This window comes from Topomyia yanbarensis, chromosome 2 (genome assembly GCF_030247195.1).
Source record: "Topomyia yanbarensis strain Yona2022 chromosome 2, ASM3024719v1, whole genome shotgun sequence".
Classification (NCBI taxonomy): Eukaryota; Metazoa; Arthropoda; class Insecta; order Diptera; family Culicidae; genus Topomyia; species Topomyia yanbarensis.
Window position 1 is genome coordinate 197,056,407 of NC_080671.1, and position 20,175 is coordinate 197,076,581.

Here is a 20,175-nt window from a genome sequence, read left to right on the forward strand (position 1 = left end):
TTTCTATTCGGGTAGCCGGCAGCGAAATAAAAAGTCTCGCAGAATTTCTAGGAGTCTGGCTGGCAGAGCGCTGCCCAGCCGGCCGGCTGAAATGCAACAACCGTTTCTGGCAGAATTTTTCGCCTTACGGTTATTAACGGTTTTTTCTGCCGGATTTCTGCCAGGCACGCACCGGCAGGACCGGTTTTGTACCGCTTCAGGTTTTGCTTGCATTTTTTCTTAATTTTTTTTAAATTTTATGTAAATTTATAATAAAAACATGTCTGGAGACATGAAATCCATATTACTTACCATGTTTGAAAAGAAAATCTTTGTTTCTTCCTATTTTTTCATCTGCCAAAACTATCCTTCTTGGAAAAATGTAAATATGGCGAAAATGAAACAACGATAAACAAAACAGAACCGGTGAGGCGAATCTTCCTGCCATAACTGGGAGGAGTATAGCTGAATTCTGGCAGCGCCATTTTGATAATTTTGACAGCTGCCGGAATCTTGACGGATTTTTGCTGGCTGCCCGTTTTTCTTCCAAGCGGGCCACGGCAAAAATCACAACTTATTGACAGGTTTTTTATAGGACAACCAACCAATTATGGACCCCTGGAGGAAGTGAAATTACGTGAACGTCAAAAAATATTTGCTTGCCTATGTTTTTTAATGCAATTTAATTCAAGAAAACTGTCAATGGATGTTTTATACATTGACTTAAACTCGAAAATGACATTTCTTCACAGTATGAATTTTTCACATTTCGGACCCTTTCACACTAATTTGGACAGTGTTCCAAGCATATTTTGGACACACTGAATGGGACTGAATATACTTTGGAAACAGTGAAGTTTTTTCTACTAAACTGACCTTCTGACTCGTTCTCTTTGCAGTATATTTAATGCATGAAAGAAGAACATAAGCAAATCAGTGACTGCCAATCAAAAATGGTACAATAATCTTTATATGGAAGGCTGACTGAATAAAGTATTTTTTTAGTTTTATCATTTTGAGAAATAGAAAAACTTTCGGTACAATTAGGTTACTGCAGACTTAACAAAGCAGCAATGAATGTTATGCCATATAGAGTTAACAATAATATATTTCGTGTAACAATTCAGCTGTAGCAGTATTATGGAGTAACATCCTCAACTGGATGATAAATCAAGGTTCAAAGTTCGTCAGGAATCTTCTTGTACTAAATATTAATTTTTAATTCTTTTGTTTACGAGGTGGTTTCTTGTTATTCTTTCTTAGCTCAGTTTTTCTTTGTTTCTCTTCCTTTACTTTCCTTTTTTTCTTCAGATTTCGCCTTGTGGTATTCAACTCTTTGGCGGAATGTTATAACAGCAGGACTATGTCGCTTGAATCGTGATGTTCCTATTCGTGTGAGTGTTTCAGGCGATTCTAGGAATTCAGCAAGCACATTCTTATTATCATTATTTAGCTGTGATATGTCTCTTAGATTTGTCAACATATAGCTCGTCGAATTCAACAAATTTGAACTACAAATGTTCTTCAACATGGATATCAGAAGTCTCCTCTTTGGTCATATTACGGTCTCCAATGAAATGTTCCTCGATCGTTTGATTTTCGACATCCATTGGTTTGAACATTTTTAAATAATTTGACCGAAAAGAGCAGGCGACCTAACGTTACGAAATTTTTCACTTTTTGATTATTCTAACTCGATAAACAAATAGCTGTCAAGAAAGAAAATCTAGAGGTGTCCAAAATAAGTTGATATCAATTTTTTAAGACATATTATGGACACCATTTATTTAAGATTTTTTAGATAAACCATTACGAAGAAACCTTTTCAAACACGTAACATGCATAAAACCAAATCAGACAAACTAATTAAATCGATAAAAAATATATTATGATTGTACATTTAAATCCAATTTGAAAATGTATCATTTCCACCGAACCGGTGGTTTCTTGGCTATCGTTAAAACATGAAACGTTTTCGGTGATATTTTTGAAAACTGTGGATTCTGTTTAATTTTAAACAATTAGAGATTAACTAATGATATTGAAACCTGATAGACAACCCAAGGAATGTAATTGCTGCATCAAACCAAATAAATGCAGAGAAACTTGGCAGTGTAGGAGGCAAATACATTAACAGTGTCCAAAATATGTAGGGGTCCAAATTAAGTTGGTTACCCTACTTAACCTTGAGTTAAATATGTCTAAATTTAAGTTGAATCTACCTAATTTTGAGTATACCTCAAACAACTCAAAAGTACCCAAGTAACCAATAAGCATTATAACGTAGCCTAATATCTGCTTTAGATCCACATATAAAGCTGTCCTAAAAAGCCGTGAAGCCCTAAATACTTATTTAATGCTGATATTATGCCAGAAAAGGCGAAATATAGTGCTATTACTGTGCGGAGATTGACAGCTCGTTTCTGCAGTACTAATGCTATTATATAGCAAAAGCGTACAAATGTCAAATTTGAAAGCCTTATATTGGCACTACTAATGCTATTAAAAAGCTTCAGTTGGTTGTCATTGTCCGCCATGGTTTTAAAACCATTTCTTATGTTTCCTTTCGGTATGATGAGCATAAAGGAAAAATTTTTAAATAAAATATTCTGTTTAAAACCGTAATTGACTCTGTTCTAATACATTGTAATGAATATCCTTAATGGGTTTTCGTTCTCACATGATATGAATCTTTACGAAAATTACCTTTAGTAAGTCTCGAACTAAAGTACCTTGCCTCGTCCTTCACGGTAAGTGCGCTGCGTTTGCTTCCTGGACTATATTGCATATGTTCGATTGAAATGAAATATGCCGAATATAATCTTCAAGAAGAATTGCATAACAAATAAACCCACAGCATTACAATAGCATTATATCAGCTTTTTATATGCTCTATAATGGCATTAAATGCACTTGTAAAGCTTACATGCTTTAAAGATTCTTGAAGCATGTACGCGTTATATCAGCTTTATATACGCATATAGAGCAAGCTATAATGCTATATGTCGGCTGTGCAGTTATGCATTATTGATGCTAATAAAGAGCTTTATTGCGTTGTTAATGCTGTAATGGAGTTTCACTGCAACATTAGTGCAAATGTATAGCCAATATAGTGCAATGGCTTAATGCTTATGGTTACTTGGGTTGGGTACCTTATTACATGGAAGGCCTCGACTGCGTCGAATCTCTCTCTTTGTTTTTGACAACACTAATGTCGTTTTCGCTTGAAGCAGAAACTAACTCAGTTTCGGACCTAACTGCTGTCAAACCGTTTGTTTGAAGCCAGTTTCCAACCTAGGTTATGCGCCACTGAACTGAAAACCGGGTTGGGTTCCAACCTGAAATATATTTCCGGTTCGCTCACACCACCGCTGTTTGGTGAGAACCCAACTCAGTTTCATTAAAAACGTTCGTTTGAAGCAACTAAACTGGGTTAGTTTCTAGGTTCTCAATCGAAAACGACATAAGAAGTGCGAAAGCGACGCAAGACTCAAAACTACCTAAATTTAAGTTAAAACAACTTATTCTGCGGGTTGTTTTATTTTTCCGTGCAGACTCTTTATTCTACACACCACCGAAAAACTATCTTAAATTCAATGCTTTTGACTCAATCTCGTGGTATCGTGCAGGAAGGTAAAATTAAGTAAACCGTGTTGAAGGTAGTTTCCATTACTGACACTTTATACACAGACTAGCGAAGTGTCAAAAATTGCAGCCAGACGGACTGTCAAACAGTGCAGCCAAACGAGCATTATGTTTTTGAGAGGGGAAGTGCAAGAGGAAGCCCAAGTTTATGTAGTTAGCATCTTTTTCCCGAGGGTCTGCCCCAAAGGGAAGGAGAGCGTGTCCAGATAAGAATAAGAAGAGTGGCAGATTTGACAAGCGCAAAACAGATTCAAGATAATCTGCATAAGGTGCATGCATGTGTGTACAATAATATTATTGGTGGCAAACGCCTTGAGGACCTCAAAAAGGCTGAAAGCACTAGTTTCTGTATTCAAAACATTGTTTTAATTAATTTCGATTTTAACAACTTCTTTTTTCTGGAAGTAAAGCAGTATTTACGCAATATAGATGTTGCCAATTGTGAAACCAAAACTACGACTTTCCCTTCCCCCACTAACATGTGACATGCAATTTAAAAAATGAATTATCGGCCTCGTTAAGCTACAGCATTTGGGCCTAAATAAACGTATTTAAGATAAAAAAAATAAAAAAATTCCTCGCTTTTTCCAATGCCAAACCTCATATCTACACTCTTTGTTGCGATACAGCGCATGAAATATATCACAACTATAGTATACAATCCCGTCTCTCAAAGCGCCACAGTAAAATGTGCCATCTACAAGCGGTGTTGCCAAGACCACATATGTAAAAGAGCATAATAGCAAAAGTGATCGGCAAAATTGTAACCCGTCAGGGTAACAATTTAGCACTGGGTGGAAATATACCCTTTTTTTGCGTATACACTCCGTAGAGTGTATTGTTTACGTTAAAGTTATGCTCACCGCTGTTCGATACCGTTCACATTTAGTTTGTAAATTTTTATATAGTTTTGCGTTTGTGAACGGTTTTCTGTAATCAGATAGGTGTAGTAATTTTTGTTTTATGTTTGTATACAAGAAACATAGGGTTTAGATAGGCCACCGCTCTCCTCTTGCTGCAATAAGTGTGCTGGATATGCTGCACATATCGATGACAGTTATGCGGCGGTACTGTTTTTTTGGTGCTGGTTTTGGTGTTTGTTTTGGGTCGAGTAAAAAAAAGGCGGCCATCGTGAAGTGACAGAAAGTGACGGACCACGGCATCAAACAGACGTCCAGATAATTTTTGTCTTTTCGGGACAGTTCCCCGTCACTAGAAGGAAGGATTCAGTGCGCGCGTGTGACGGCGATATAAAACCGTCGAATAGTGCCGGCCCGTGGTTCGGGCACTAGTGAAGTGAGTGGTGTTGGTTCGCCGAAGTGGGACAGCTAACCGTAAAGGAGCATTCTCGCGTCCCCGGCTAAAACCCAAGGAACCGAACACCGACCGTTCTCGCTATAGAGGATAAGTCGAACGAGCCTAGCTCTCCTCTATAGCTAATAGCCAAGGAGAACGAAGCAGGGTGGACAAAGGTTCCCCCTGGGAAGTGCACTGCGGTGACTTCCGGGATAGCTTGCGGCGATAGTTCGCCAATGTCGCTAGGGAGGTTCCAACAAAGGAGCCAAGCTCACCTCCCTAGCTAACCGCAAAGGACCGCTGCCGGAGCAGCCAACGGAACCCGGACAAGTACGCGGCCGTTGTTGTCCCGGCCTGCCGGAAGGAAACCGCCCGCCTTCCCTTCACCAGCAGCATTGGGATTCCGCATCAGCAGCAGTGGAGAGTAGGAGAGAAATAAACACGGTAAATTTAATTCATTTGTTTGTTTACTTTTCTTGTTGTTACGAAAATCCGAAATTCTGTAGAGGCACCTAGGCCGCCCTGAAAAGAAGGGTTCGCCGGGCAAACCAGAACCCGAGTAGTGGGCAAACCCCGACTTACATTTGGCGCACAGCGCAAAACACACTGAAAAAAATATTTTCCTATTTTGGAAAATATTTTTTTCTTCTGGAGTGTGAGGTGCTTCTACTAAATAGAGGATTTTCGTAGAACAGTGGTGAGGTTTCTTCCGCAATATTTTTCCGCGGTCGTATATTTATTATTTATTTACATTTTTGGTATTATTTTTTGATTTTTGCATTTTCTTTTTTTGTCCGAATTTGTGGATTGCGTTGTTTGTGTTTGGTCTGCCGGACGAGTAGTTTGAAGGTTGTTGTTATTATTCGGTTGCGGTGGCCAATCGCCTTGAATTCTCGATCCGGTTTGAGACATTTTTGGAACAGCTTGATTTCCTGAAATTTTAAGGGAATCGTTAGTGGGCGAAAAATCAGAAATAATACCGTGTCAGTACTTACATGCTTTGTGTCTTGGTGATTTCTTCCAATATAGCGCAAGTTATGATGGCGTTGGAGAAATTCAACCAAGCGTGTGTGTTCATGCGCGTCGATCATTTACATTTCGATGAGCTGGATTTTGAGTTGCTATCTCGAAGCATTTTTGTCTCTCCTGATTCGGATCTTTCGGGTGTCCAGCGGCAGCGGCGTCTTCGGGGAATTTTGTCGCATGAGCGGTCGTCTCGGAGGGAATTAGTTCGCAATTTCCGGGGTGACGTGGGTGAAGAAAAGGAGATCTGCCTTGGTAAATTACTAACAATCAAGGAAGATCTCCAGTACCGGTACCCAAACAAGGAGATTTACCGAACACGGTTACTTCATTTGGGGTCTAGGCTCCAGGTTATCCGAAATTATGCGGCAGGGGAGGTCAACCAGGAAATTTTGGGGTTGCTGGAGGAAGTTCTAGCAGTTTATGCCAGTCATTTTAACGACGAACAGGCAGAACTTCCTCCCGACAACCAAGAAGGAGAGGATGGAGAAATTTTGGGAGATTTGCTGAGTACAGACGTACCTGCAATTCCACAGGGATCCAATCCTTCCGATAACGAAGGATCTCTTTCCAAACAGCTCGTAGGAGACGACCTGTTGCGTGTCTTGTGCGAGATGAGAGACGAGATTCGACAATTGCGACAGCAATCCGACGATAATAAAGCCCTAGCGTCTCAGGGGTCTGATGCTTTTTCAAAAACTACCGAAACGCTAATGGGCGGGATTGCTTCACTGACAACAATTTCGTCAGTTTTGAGAAAGACGGTTCAAGAAGTTGTCTCACTTCGTGAAACCGTCAGTGAACTTCGGGCACTAGTACATCAGAAGGAAAGTGCTCCCGAGATGGATCTGCAGACCGATCTGGAAGATTTGCGGTTGATGGACGTACCCGATTCACTTGATGCACTAGATATTCCTCGCCCAACACTGGCGCCCAGTCCCGATCAATTTGTGTTGAAGCGAGGATTCTCGGGTCAACAAAATCTATGTCCATCACTTCCAATCGAGAAACCGAAACAGAATACCGGATTCACAGCCCCGTACCAAACTCAGAACCAGCCTCACTTTCCTGAATGGACCGAACAGCGGGCGGGACCATCCTATCCGAACATTTCATCCAACGCGGGAAACGGATCGATGGCAGCTTCAAGGAATTACTCGCGAAACCCGCAACGCGTCGCTGATTGGAAAATTCGGAAGTATGCTGGAACTGATGAAGGAACTGGACTAAATGAATTCTTGGACACCGTAGCGAGTTACGCTGCGTGTGAGCAAATGTGCGAAGACGAACTTTTCAATTCTGCGATGCATTTGTTCACTGGCAATGCTTTGACCTGGTATCAGGCTATGCGTGCGCAAAACCGGTTGTTTAACTGGAACCATCTTGTTTGCGAGCTCAAGGTAAATTTCGTACATCCTGAACTTGATGCTACGCTAAAGATGAAGGCTCTCCAGCGCCGGCAGATGCGTAACGAATCTTTCCAGGAATATTTCCTGGAAATGGAAAAAATATTTCGTGCTATGACGGTTCCAATGGCACCGAGCGAAAAGCTCGACGTGCTGAAGCGGAACCTAAAAGCCGATTATAAACAAATGTTAATTCTAAGGCCAGTGAACACGCTCTCAGAATTGATGAGTCTTGGTAAATCGATCGACGCCTCCAAGACGCCGATTTATCAGAAAGTTTTCGGTTCTTCTCGGGAAGTTGCTGCTTATTCTGATAATCCACCACAAAACAAACAAAAACAAAATAATCAAAACCAAAAGGGAGGTGGACAGAATAACGGCAACGCAAAATCCAAAACGTTTTGGAGCAAGAATGCCAAACCGGCAGGTCTTGATTCAAACAAGCCTCCTGACAACCAGAAAAAGAAACACCAAGGGAATCAGGATGGCAAGAATCTCGAGGGAAACAATCAAAAACCTACAGAACCACCGCAGAAACCTATAATGTGTCTGGAGTATTTGGTGGAAAAGCATCGTCCTCCCGTGCTCGGCGTCTGCTACAATTGTGGAGACAAAGGACACGAACATGAGGGATGTCGGAAACCAAAGCGGGTGTTCTGCATCGTGTGTGGTTTTAAAGGATTTGATGTTTCTCGTTGCCCTTACTGCCTAAAAAACGGGATCAGAACCAACTGAAGTCGCAGTTGGCAGTAAAGCAGCGCTCCAAAGAACAACTAACAATCCATCCCCAGATTTACGACAGTTTTCGACCGGCTCGTGATGAGGACTATGATAATTCGTTGTCTGTCGAAACCATCGTCCTTGACGACCCGTTCGATAACCGTCCATTTGCAATTGTCGCAGTGTACGGCAAATCCTTCAAAGCCCTGCTCGACAGTGGTAGTAACGCCACGATTATGACTAAAAAGCTATACCGAAAGTTTTCGAAAAGTCCCTTGAAAAGGTTGGAACGACCATTCGAACTACGTTCTGCAAATGGTCAATCCTTACCAATCATTGGACAAGCGTATCTCCCGTATACTTTTCAAAATTTGACAAAGGTCCTATGCACTCTTGTAGTAGAGCATCTGACCGTCAACTCCATTCTAGGTATGGACTTTTGGCGCGCCTTTGGGATTTCTCCTGAGATACAAAACTGTGCTCTGTTGAACTCAGGTCAGGAATCAGAAGACGATGAAGAAGATGAAGTACCGCGTGAGTCGATACTCACTTCGGAACAGTTAGCGCGCGTAGAAGAAGTAAAGAAGTGTTTCCAGGCAGTAGAGCCCGGAAAGCTAAGCCCAACCTCATTCACAGAGCACAGGATTGTCATCAAAGATGAATTCCAAGGTGCGGCACCCGTTTGCCGATATCCTTATCACATGAGCCCAAAGAAACTGTCAAAGGTCTGGGAAGAGGTTGACCGATGGCGGTCTATGGGAATTATCGAGGAGTCTGATTCGGATTGGTCGCTTAATATTGTGGCGGTCACGAAACCAGACGACTCAATTCGCCTTTGTCCAGACGCTAGGCCTCTCAATGAGCGTACTGTACGAGATGCATACCCTCTGCCCCACCCTGGGCGAATATTGGGCGGCTTACCCAAGGCGAAGTACCTGTCTACCATAGACTTGAAGGAGGCCTTTCTCCAGGTACCCCTGGCTAAGGATAGTCGCAAATATACCGCTTTCAGTGTTCCCGGCAGGGGTATGTTCCAATTTACCCGTCTACCATTTGGTCTCGTCAACAGCCCCGCTACTCTGGTGCGACTGATGGACCAGGTTCTAGGACGAGGTAAATGGGAACCTTACGTTTTCGTCTACCTAGATGACATCATCGTGGTAAGCGAAACGTTCGAGCATCACATACAGTTGCTCAAAGCAGTGGCCGATTGTCTAGCAAGAGCCAACCTAACCATCAATTTGGAAAAATCCCGTTTTGGAGTCCCCGAACTAAAGTTTCTTGGTTATTTGTTGAATCGGGACGGACTCAAGGTCAATCCTGACAAAATTCAACCCATTCTCGACTACGAGAGACCGGTTACCGTGACGAAACTACATCGTTTCCTCGGTATGTGCGGTTATTACCGCCGCTTCATTGATCGGTTCAGTGAGGTCACTGCTCCCTTGACCGATCTGCTCAAAACGAAAACCAAGAGCTTAGTTTGGAACTCCGAGGCAGAACTCGCGTTCCTTAAAATTAAGGAACTTCTAGTCACTCCTCCAGTTTTAGTCCCACCAGACTTCTCCAAAGAATTCATTCTTCAGACAGACGCTAGTGACGTAGCAGTCGCTGCTGTTCTGGTGCAGGAGTATCCCGAGGGTGAGAAAGTAGTTGCTTACTTTTCGCACAAACTGACCACTCCCCAAAGGAACTATCATGCAACTGAAAAGGAAGGTCTGGCGGTGATAATGGCGGTTGAACACTTTCGAGGTTACTTGGAAGGTTATCATTTTCGACTGGTCACTGATTCGTCAGCGATTACATGGATACTGAAGACTAAATGGAAAACCAGTTCACGTTTGAGTCGTTGGAGTTTAGAATTGCAACTCTACGACATGTCTATTGAGCACCGGAAAGGCAAGGACAATGTCGTTCCAGATGCGTTATCCCGGGCCGTAGCAGCCGTTTCCGCTTTGTCCACCTCAGACTGGTACTGTTCCATGAAGTCCAAAGTTATCCAAAATCCTGACGACTATGCCGACTTCAAAGTGGAAAATGATCAACTTTTCAAGTATGTAAACTCGAAAGTTGTTCCGTGCGACTCGCGGTTTAGTTGGAAACTCGTCCCAGCACCCGAGTTCCGTCAAGATTTGATCCAACGTACCCACGAAAATTTGCTTCACGTGGGATACGATAAAACGATCCACGAAGTGCAGTTGCGATATTACTGGCCTCGTATGGGATCGGAAGTTCGAAAGTTTATTCGAGAATGTGGGACGTGCAAGGAAATCAAAGCTCCTTTCGTCCCAGTCCAGCCTGAAATGGGTAAGTCGCGTGCGACTAATGCACCATGGCGAATGGTTTCTGTGGACTATATTGGTCCTCTTCCAAAAAGCAAACGTGGCAATCAACACTTGCTTGTCGTCCTCGACGTCTTCAGCAAGTACGTCATGTTAACCCCCGTTCGCAAAATCGCTAGTACGTCACTCTGTACGATACTGCGCGAACAGTGGTTCAATCGCCATGGTAGCCCGGAAATTCTGCTAAGCGACAATGCCTCCACTTTCACCTCGAAGGAGTTCAGTCAATTCATAAAAGAAACCAGCGTCAAACATTGGCTGAACTCCCGCTATCATTCGCAGGCTAACCCAGTGGAGCGAACAAATCGCTCGATAAACACCGCAATCCGGGCATATGCTCGAACCGAGCAGCGCAACTGGGATGTCCACATCAGTGATGTGGAGCGCATCCTAAATACTACCGTTCATTCCTCCACTGGGTTTAGTCCTCATTTCATTATACACGGGTGTGAAATGGCATCTGCCGATGACTTCAGCAGGATTTCCGGTGAGGGTGACCTAGAAACAAGACACCAACAGATAGACAAAATCCGGGGGATTGTGGTCAAAAGTTTGGCAAAGGCAAGCGAGGGCATTCGACATCAGTACAACTTGCGTCATCGAAAGTTCTCCAAACCTTTTGAAACGGGACAAATGGACCAGGTTCTAGGACGAGGTAAATGGGAACCTTACGTTTTCGTCTACCTAGATGACATCATCGTGGTAAGCGAAACGTTCGAGCATCACATACAGTTGCTCAAAGCAGTGGCCGATTGTCTAGCAAGAGCCAACCTAACCATCAATTTGGAAAAATCCCGTTTTGGAGTCCCCGAACTAAAGAGTCTTGGTTATTTGTTGAATCGGGACGGACTCAAGGTCAATCCTGACAAAATTCAACCCATTCTCGACTACGAGAGACCGGTTACCGTGACGAAACTACATCGTTTCCTCGGTATGTGCGGTTATTACCGCCGCTTCATTGATCGGTTCAGTGAGGTCACTGCTCCCTTGACCGATCTGCTCAAAACGAAAACCAAGAGCTTAGTTTGGAACTCCGAGGCAGAACTCGCGTTCCTTAAAATTAAGGAACTTCTAGTCACTCCTCCAGTTTTAGTCCCACCAGACTTCTCCAAAGAATTCATTCTTCAGACAGACGCTAGTGACGTAGCAGTCGCTGCTGTTCTGGTGCAGGAGTATCCCGAGGGTGAGAAAGTAGTTGCTTACTTTTCGCACAAACTGACCACTCCCCAAAGGAAGGTCTGGCGGTGATAATGGCGGTTGAACACTTTCGAGGTTACTTGGAAGGTTATCATTTTCGACTGGTCACTGATTCGTCAGCGATTACATGGATACTGAAGACTAAATGGAAAACCAGTTCACGTTTGAGTCGTTGGAGTTTAGAATTGCAACTCTACGACATGTCTATTGAGCACCGGAAAGGCAAGGACAATGTCGTTCCAGATGCGTTATCCCGGGCCGTAGCAGCCGTTTCCGCTTTGTCCACCTCAGACTGGTACTGTTCCATGAAGTCCAAAGTTATCCAAAATCCTGACGACTATGCCGACTTCAAAGTGGAAAATGATCAACTTTTCAAGTATGTAAACTCGAAAGTTGTTCCGTGCGACTCGCGGTTTAGTTGGAAACTCGTCCCAGCACCCGAGTTCCGTCAAGATTTGATCCAACGTACCCACGAAAATTTGCTTCACGTGGGATACGATAAAACGATCCACGAAGTGCAGTTGCGATATTACTGGCCTCGTATGGGATCGGAAGTTCGAAAGTTTATTCGAGAATGTGGGACGTGCAAGGAAATCAAAGCTCCTTTCGTCCCAGTCCAGCCTGAAATGGGTAAGTCGCGTGCGACTAATGCACCATGGCGAATGGTTTCTGTGGACTATATTGGTCCTCTTCCAAAAAGCAAACGTGGCAATCAACACTTGCTTGTCGTCCTCGACGTCTTCAGCAAGTACGTCATGTTAACCCCCGTTCGCAAAATCGCTAGTACGTCACTCTGTACGATACTGCGCGAACAGTGGTTCAATCGCCATGGTAGCCCGGAAATTCTGCTAAGCGACAATGCCTCCACTTTCACCTCGAAGGAGTTCAGTCAATTCATAAAAGAAACCAGCGTCAAACATTGGCTGAACTCCCGCTATCATTCGCAGGCTAACCCAGTGGAGCGAACAAATCGCTCGATAAACACCGCAATCCGGGCATATGCTCGAACCGAGCAGCGCAACTGGGATGTCCACATCAGTGATGTGGAGCGCATCCTAAATACTACCGTTCATTCCTCCACTGGGTTTAGTCCTCATTTCATTATACACGGGTGTGAAATGGCATCTGCCGATGACTTCAGCAGGATTTCCGGTGAGGGTGACCTAGAAACAAGACACCAACAGATAGACAAAATCCGGGGGATTGTGGTCAAAAGTTTGGCAAAGGCAAGCGAGGGCATTCGACATCAGTACAACTTGCGTCATCGAAAGTTCTCCAAACCTTTTGAAACGGGACAAATGGTGTACCGTCGAAACATGAAGTTGTCGAATGCACTCGAGTCTTACAATGCTAAACTTGGACCACAATACTTACCGGCAAAAATTGTCTCAAAAAAGGGTGTGTCCTCCTACGAGCTGGAGGATTTAGCAGGTAAAAATCTCGGAGTTTGGCCAGCAAATCTCCTTAAACCAGCATAAAAAAACTTTTCCGTGCTGTTTGTGGACTGACGGTATGCTTTTATATGGATTACTCACTTGGGAGTTTTCCAAAAGCAGCCGTCAGTTCCCTACGGCAACAACACGGACTTTGGTCCGAAATAAAAAAAACAATAAACATTTCTCCGTCTTCTCTATTTTTATTGTGGAAGACCAACTCTGCCGCGAGAAGGTTCTTCAACACCTTCTTGCAATTTTCCAGAGCCACACTCACGCAGTGTGGTAAACAAACACTCGCACGAAATATATGCTCCGGCCCCGGTGACGACTACGGTAGGGTGGAATACTCCACTAAAAACACTAATCTTATACCGTGCCGCTCTCCCGGGCACCGGACGCATCTAAACACACTACCTGCCGTGTTCGGCAAACAGAAACAAAGTTCTTTAGCGCCCCACTCGCGCAGTGAGGTAACCAAACAACTACAGTAAACGTATGCCCCGGGACCTGGCACGGCAGCGGCGAAGTGGAATTCCCACGCTTTAAAAAATATAAATTTTACACCGTGCGAGTTTTTAGGGTCCCGAACGCATCAAAAAAAAAACTTTCAGCCGTGTTCGGCAACATAAATTTTTTTCCCAAAAACCCCTCTTCATGGGGAACACTCGCACCTACGGGTGCACAAAATTATATATAATTTCCCCTTGTTTGGGGCAACTTTAAAAAACATATTCACCTATCAATACTTCGATAGGGACACACACAAACACTAGCGCGACTAATTCCCGACCGAAATAAAACACGAAATCGCGCGGAATCGTTTCAAAAATCGCGAATGAAAACAATTTGCTACCGCCGATTTCGCGTATTGTTTTGTTTTGATGATGATACCATCATCAATTTTGACAGTTTCTCCGATGTTCGCATCAATGCTCTGCATCATGTAGGTGTAGCCCGATTTGGATCAGAGTGGTGTAAGTGGAAGAGCGAATGGGGTAAAACGATACCGTGTCTTCGATTTCGGGTCGATAGATACAATTTTATTTCGCATAATTTTGGGTTTGTGGTTAAACCTGGGGTGGTTCGTTTGATTCCAGCGGGAATCATTTTGATATTTTTAAAATTATGCGAAAGACATTCTTTAGTCCCTCTCAAACGTTTCTTTTGCCCTGTACGAAGCGTTTTGAGGCGAAAAGGGACGAATATACAAATTTTTTGTCCGGAATGTCTGTGAGTGGGAGAAACGATGACGTGTTATGCGGTATTGTATGAGTGAATGTATGAGTGTGGAATCGAACAGAGTGAATGAATGCATGTGTGAATGATAAGATAAAATTGTTTTGGGGTTAATTCGAAGTGCTTATCGGAATGTGAATGATCGAGTAGGCCAGTGATTGAGGATGAATGAATGGGATAATGTATGAATGTATTTGGATAGAAACCCCAGCACAAGGTTGTAGTACTGGTACCGTTAGGACACGAAAGACATTTTTGGACAGTTGATGAAAAAAACGTAATGCCGACTACCGTTCCCCTGCAAGTTGAAACATTGAAAATTGTCAATGCCACTTGCCGAATTTTGGGAATTTCGAGTTGTTACCGATCTTGTTTTCGGATTGGATTTAGGGTTCAACCCATAACCGAATAATGACGATGGCTGATAGCCTCTCGCTTCGCGTATGCGGTCAGTATTATCAGACCAAACACAGGCAAACTTTTCACCAATGAGTACATCCGGTCGATTAATTTTTTTGACATGAATTATTGATAAATTGCGGAAGAAATAATTAGGTGTAGTTAGTTTTTCTTTGTTTATTTATTTATTAATTTCGTTCATAATTATTGTATCGGTGTTAGGTGTTAGTTTAGAAAAAAAATTGTTGTCAATTTTTTTTCCACCCGGTGTGGGCGAGATTGTAACCCGTCAGGGTAACAATTTAGCACTGGGTGGAAATATACCCTTTTTTTGCGTATACACTCCGTAGAGTGTATTGTTTACGTTAAAGTTATGCTCACCGCTGTTCGATACCGTTCACATTTAGTTTGTAAATTTTTATATAGTTTTGCGTTTGTGAACGGTTTTGTGTAATCAGATAGGTGTAGTAATTTTTGTTTTATGTTTGTATACAAGAAACATAGGGTTTAGATAGGCCACCGCTCTCCTCTTGCTGCAATAAGTGTGCTGGATATGCTGCACATATCGATGACAGTTATGCGGCGGTACTGTTTTTTTGGTGCTGGTTTTGGTGTTTGTTTTGGGTCGAGTAAAAAAAGGCGGCCATCGTGAAGTGACAGAAAGTGACGGACCACGGCATCAAACAGACGTCCAGATAATTTTTGTCTTTTCGGGACAGTTCCCCGCCACTAGAAGGAAGGATTCAGTGCGCGCGTGTGACGGCGATATAAAACCGTCGAATAGTGCCGGCCCGTGGTTCGGGCACTAGTGAAGTGAGTGGTGTTGGTTCGCCGAAGTGGGACAGCTAACCGTAAAGGAGCATTCTCGCGTCCCCGGCTAAAACCCAAGGAACCGAACACCGACCGTTCTCGCTATAGAGGATAAGTCGAACGAGCCTAGCTCTCCTCTATAGCTAATAGCCAAGGAGAACGAAGCAGGGTGGACAAAGGTTCCCCCTGGGAAGTGCACTGCGGTAACTTCCGGGATAGCTTGCGGCGATAGTTCGCCAACGTCGCTAGGGAGGTTCCAACAAAGGAGCCAAGCTCACCTCCCTAGCTAACCGCAAAGGACCGCTGCCGGAGCAGCCAACGGAACCCGGACAAGTACGCGGCCGTTGTTGTCCCGGCCTGCCGGAAGGAAACCGCCCGCCTTCCCTTCACCAGCAGCATTGGGATTCCGCATCAGCAGCAGTGGAGAGTAGGAGAGAAATAAACACGGTAAATTTAATTCATTTGTTTGTTTACTTTTCTTGTTGTTACGAAAATCCGAAATTCTGTAGAGGCACCTAGGCCGCCCTGAAAAGAAGGGTTCGCCGGGCAAACCAGAACCCGAGTAGTGGGCAAACCCCGACTTACAAAATGTAATAAAATAATAGTTATATCTCCCTATTATCTTCGCGAAAAACATGTAATATGCTTATACGATCCTGCAATGAGTAAATGCAGAGGTGATAGTACAATTCGACACAGATCTTTCAATAGGGCCAAAGTCGCAATGTACTCAAATGGAGAAAAATCAGTTTCAATATACGGTGATGCTTTTCTAAATGTAGTTTTTATTGTAGGTAGAAATTACTTTATGACCATGTTTTTCCGGAAGCATCTTTGGTTAAACCTTATGACAATATAACAAAGAATTTAATTCCTATGTGCTTTTAGTGGGTAGAAACTAAAAAAATGCTTACGCCCAATTTGCATCCCAGTCGTGATTTCGCCCTTCAGCAACCACCATTTGCGGAAGGGCTAAACGGTGTACATAATTTTCAGAAGGGCGCGGTAAAAGGGCTAAACTGACTCTGTCTTGCTGGGTAGGGCTAGGTAAATGGGCGAGCTTGACAGTATACTTTTTAATAGGGCTCAGCAAATGGGCGCATAGAAACCCAATGTAAATGATAGGGCGCGTACATCTTTTCTTCGAATTTCATGAAAATATCGAAATATTCGAATGTTTATGTGCAACAACTATCGAGTAGACATGATCCTAGTAGATATTGCTTATCATTTATATAATAGAACCGCCGTTTAAAGAATAATTTTGTGAATAATAACCGTACGCCCGGTTCTGTCAAAAATGTAAGTTTAGCCACAGAGAACAGACATCCATGATCGAACAAAAATATATGAAAAACGTGTGTAAACATTTGAATTAATATACGAAAAACACTAGAGCCGCCACACCAACCTATCCCAACTATCCGTCAAATCGATTCCGGAACCGGTTCGAAATCCTGGATGGATTCAGCATGGAATCTAGCTCAAAGAAAACAACCGATTCCGACTCTATCGGTTGACGCATTTGAGCTGGAATTCATGCTGGAAGTCCGAATCGGTTCCGGACTAGTTTGACTGGGTAGAGGAATAACTGCTGTCAATTCTGTCGAACTCAGCTACAAAAAAACATGACGACAGTAGCGCACCTGGTTTAGATATCCAAACTACCTTCGAAACCGTTAGAGATTTTACACAAGTTGAATGCTGAAGATGGACGTCTGTTCTCTGTGGTTTAGCCTTTATATTCCATATGAGAAGAAGGGCCTAAGTCGAAATCTCGAAGAAAATGCATGTTTCGCCGTTTTGTTTTCTTTAATTATAAATCGAACTAAAAACCATTTTAACTAATTTTCACCTCAATCTTGTAGTATTTTTGTCGCATAATGTCATAATAGCGAAAACGCAGTTTGTTTACATTTGCGATTTAAGCCCTAATGAAAGATCTATGTCGAATTCTGCATGCTTTAATTCTCGACAAACATATCAAATGGTCCTAAGTGCAAATTAGAGCCTCTCCTTGTTTACTTTCTCTTTCGATTATTATGGTGTCAGCATAAAACTTTTCAATATTAGGTTTGTTCCAGTACCAGGAGAAACTGGAAGCACTCCGGAGCAAACAGGGAGAAAATCGTTCCTGTACTATCTTCTTCTCTTTTTTCTTCTTCTGGTGGCAAACCGGAGTGAAAAGGAGCAAGAATTTTTTGCTCCGGAGCAACAGGGAGTAACTTCCATGTACTGGAACAAACCTATTGTTTCAGGATATATCGAAACACGCTGATTTCGACTAGCATATTATGCTAAGAGTTAATGAACAAACGTATAAACGGACGAGTTATTAGCGAAAGAGAAAATAAAGAGAAACTCTCGCGTGTTTTTTTGAAAAGGGCCAGCAAGAATACTGTCAAAATTCAATTTCATTTTCAATTCATCGCCGGTTATAAATCACAACATCAGACGAAAGAGAAATCTTTTCTCTTTCATAAAATGTTAACATCCATTCTCGGCGAGCTACGGTTTGTCCGGAATTTTCTCTCAAAGTGAATTTTGACGGCATGCTTATTGGCCGTTTACAAAAAAACACGCGAGAACTGTCATTTTCACTTAGGACCATTTGACATGTTTTGGTAGAATTGTTAAATAAATAAATTCTAGAGAAAATTTTCAATAGGACGTAAGTAACAATTAGAGATTCTCTTTGGGGTCTTTCTCTTCTGTTAATTACTCGGCCATTTCAACATTTACTACTAAACTCTTTGCATAATATTCTAGTAAAAACCATATGTACTGTATATGTACCGATATGTACTGGAAAATTAGTGCAAAGTGTTGTAATGACGTCGTAATAAATTATTTAAAAGTCGCTAGGAAATTTTTGCACGCGATTTTCTCCGTTTCACGTTTCTGTTAGATATGATGTAACGAAAAAACGCTCTAGTATTCTGGTCTTTGAAGACAAAATGAAGATTTTTTATTAGATGTGAAGATATTCAAAAATTTGTAAAGTTATTTTGTGATATAACGAAGATTTCATTGTTGTGTGGTTCTAAGAGTGTCTTGCTGGCATCAGCATTGTTTTGTCTCGAATCTTTTGCGTAAGAATCGGTAAAGAAAAAAGAGCGTATTTATAACGCGAATACTTGATTCATATTCCGAAAAATTTACGATGGTAATATTCCAGTATACCGAATTCCTAAGCGATTACTAAACTTTGCTTCTCTTAGGAGTCAGGTGGCGATAGAGGATTTGGATCTCATTTGAGTAGGATTTACAACGTTCCAACCTTTTCGGATGTGACCATAATACTGGACAACGACTTAGAGGATGGGGGTGGAACCACTACTTTCTATGGCCACCGTGTGGTGTTGGCTAAGATGTGCGAGTATTTTCGGAAGATGCTCGGTTCATTTGAAAACGCTAACCAAGTAATACGCCTCCAAAACTTTCGAATCTCAGCGTTTGAGCAATGTATGCACTTTGCATATTTTGGATGGACGTACAAACTTGAACATATGTCGCTGGAGCAATGCAATCAGTTTTATGCTATGACAGAACTGCTGATGATCGATGTAGGTGATCATTTTAACAAATGGATTTGCAACAAAATCATTACATGGGAAAAGGACATTTGGACGCTCTTAACAATGGGAGTAAACTACGGTTTAAAAGAGTTATCTGAGAAATGCATTTCACATTTCTCAGACATTGCCAACGAATTTCTTCGTTTTGAGTCGTTTGAGAAATTGCCTCTGATTGCCGTCCAGATGGTAGTCGCATGTAAAGCAATGAATTGCACCAGGGCTGAATTGTTACGAACTGTTCGACACTGGATTGTCGTTAACGGGGAAATGATTGACGCGAAAGAAAAGAAGGAATTGCTGCTGAAAGTGTCTCAACGCAAAATAATTTGTTATAAAGGCAAGAAACTTTTTCTTTATGGCAAAACGAGCCCGAAACATCGAACTATTAAACGCAATACTAATGCAGAAGTACCGACGCCGCCTGAGTGGCTACTTACTACAGTAAAGCCATATGCTTTTACATCCCAGATGAAGTTTCAGAAATGCTTGCTGATTGATGGCATTATATTCTTTCTTCAAAGCAACAGAACATTTGGCCTTGAATACATGTATTCACAGTCTGAGATTGATTTGAAATTCGAAATTAAAGGTCGATCAAAGAATGGTGTTAAGACCCTCTGCAAACGGAACATTCACATCATTTCTGATTTTACTCGATCAAATCTTCGTCTAGTGCGACTGTTTTTCCCAGCGGTAAAATGTTGTGCTCTCAACGAAATCACTTTTGCGTTCAGTTGGAAAGCTGCTGGAGTGCAACCTAACATCTACAAGTTTGGCATTTTCAAAAACGATCTAACCATGGGGCAATCATCATTCGTATCTCACATTTACTACCAAGAAGTTAAGCCCAAAAACAGCACTTGCGGCAATTGTCCTCTGTCTTGGGATAGCGACAGCGACAATTCGTGTTCATCCAGTTACAGATGTACCGGTTCAGAGTCCGACGATGATGACAGCGCTAAATGGTTCTAGTGTATCAAAGTGAACGAACGCTCTAGAATCGATTTTCATTCTTCGGGTTAGGTGTAGCTGTTTCAGTTTTTTTTGTTATTGTTTAACCTTAGTTATTTTATTGTTGAGTCGTGAGGGACGAATTTATTCCATTCAA

The 20,175-nt window shown here is 42.4% G+C and overlaps 1 protein-coding gene across 1 annotated transcript; it reads left to right on the forward strand.

The window, feature by feature from the left end:
• The first annotated feature begins 18,359 nt into the window (after positions 1-18,359).
• Positions 18,360-20,039, forward strand: LOC131682584 (uncharacterized). Its single transcript, XM_058964184.1, has 2 exons — positions 18,360-18,655; positions 18,711-20,039. Exons 1-2 carry the CDS (start codon positions 18,653-18,655, stop codon positions 20,037-20,039), a joined length of 1,332 nt encoding a protein of 443 aa, XP_058820167.1. The 5' UTR covers positions 18,360-18,652.
• The last annotated feature ends 136 nt before the right edge of the window (positions 20,040-20,175 follow it).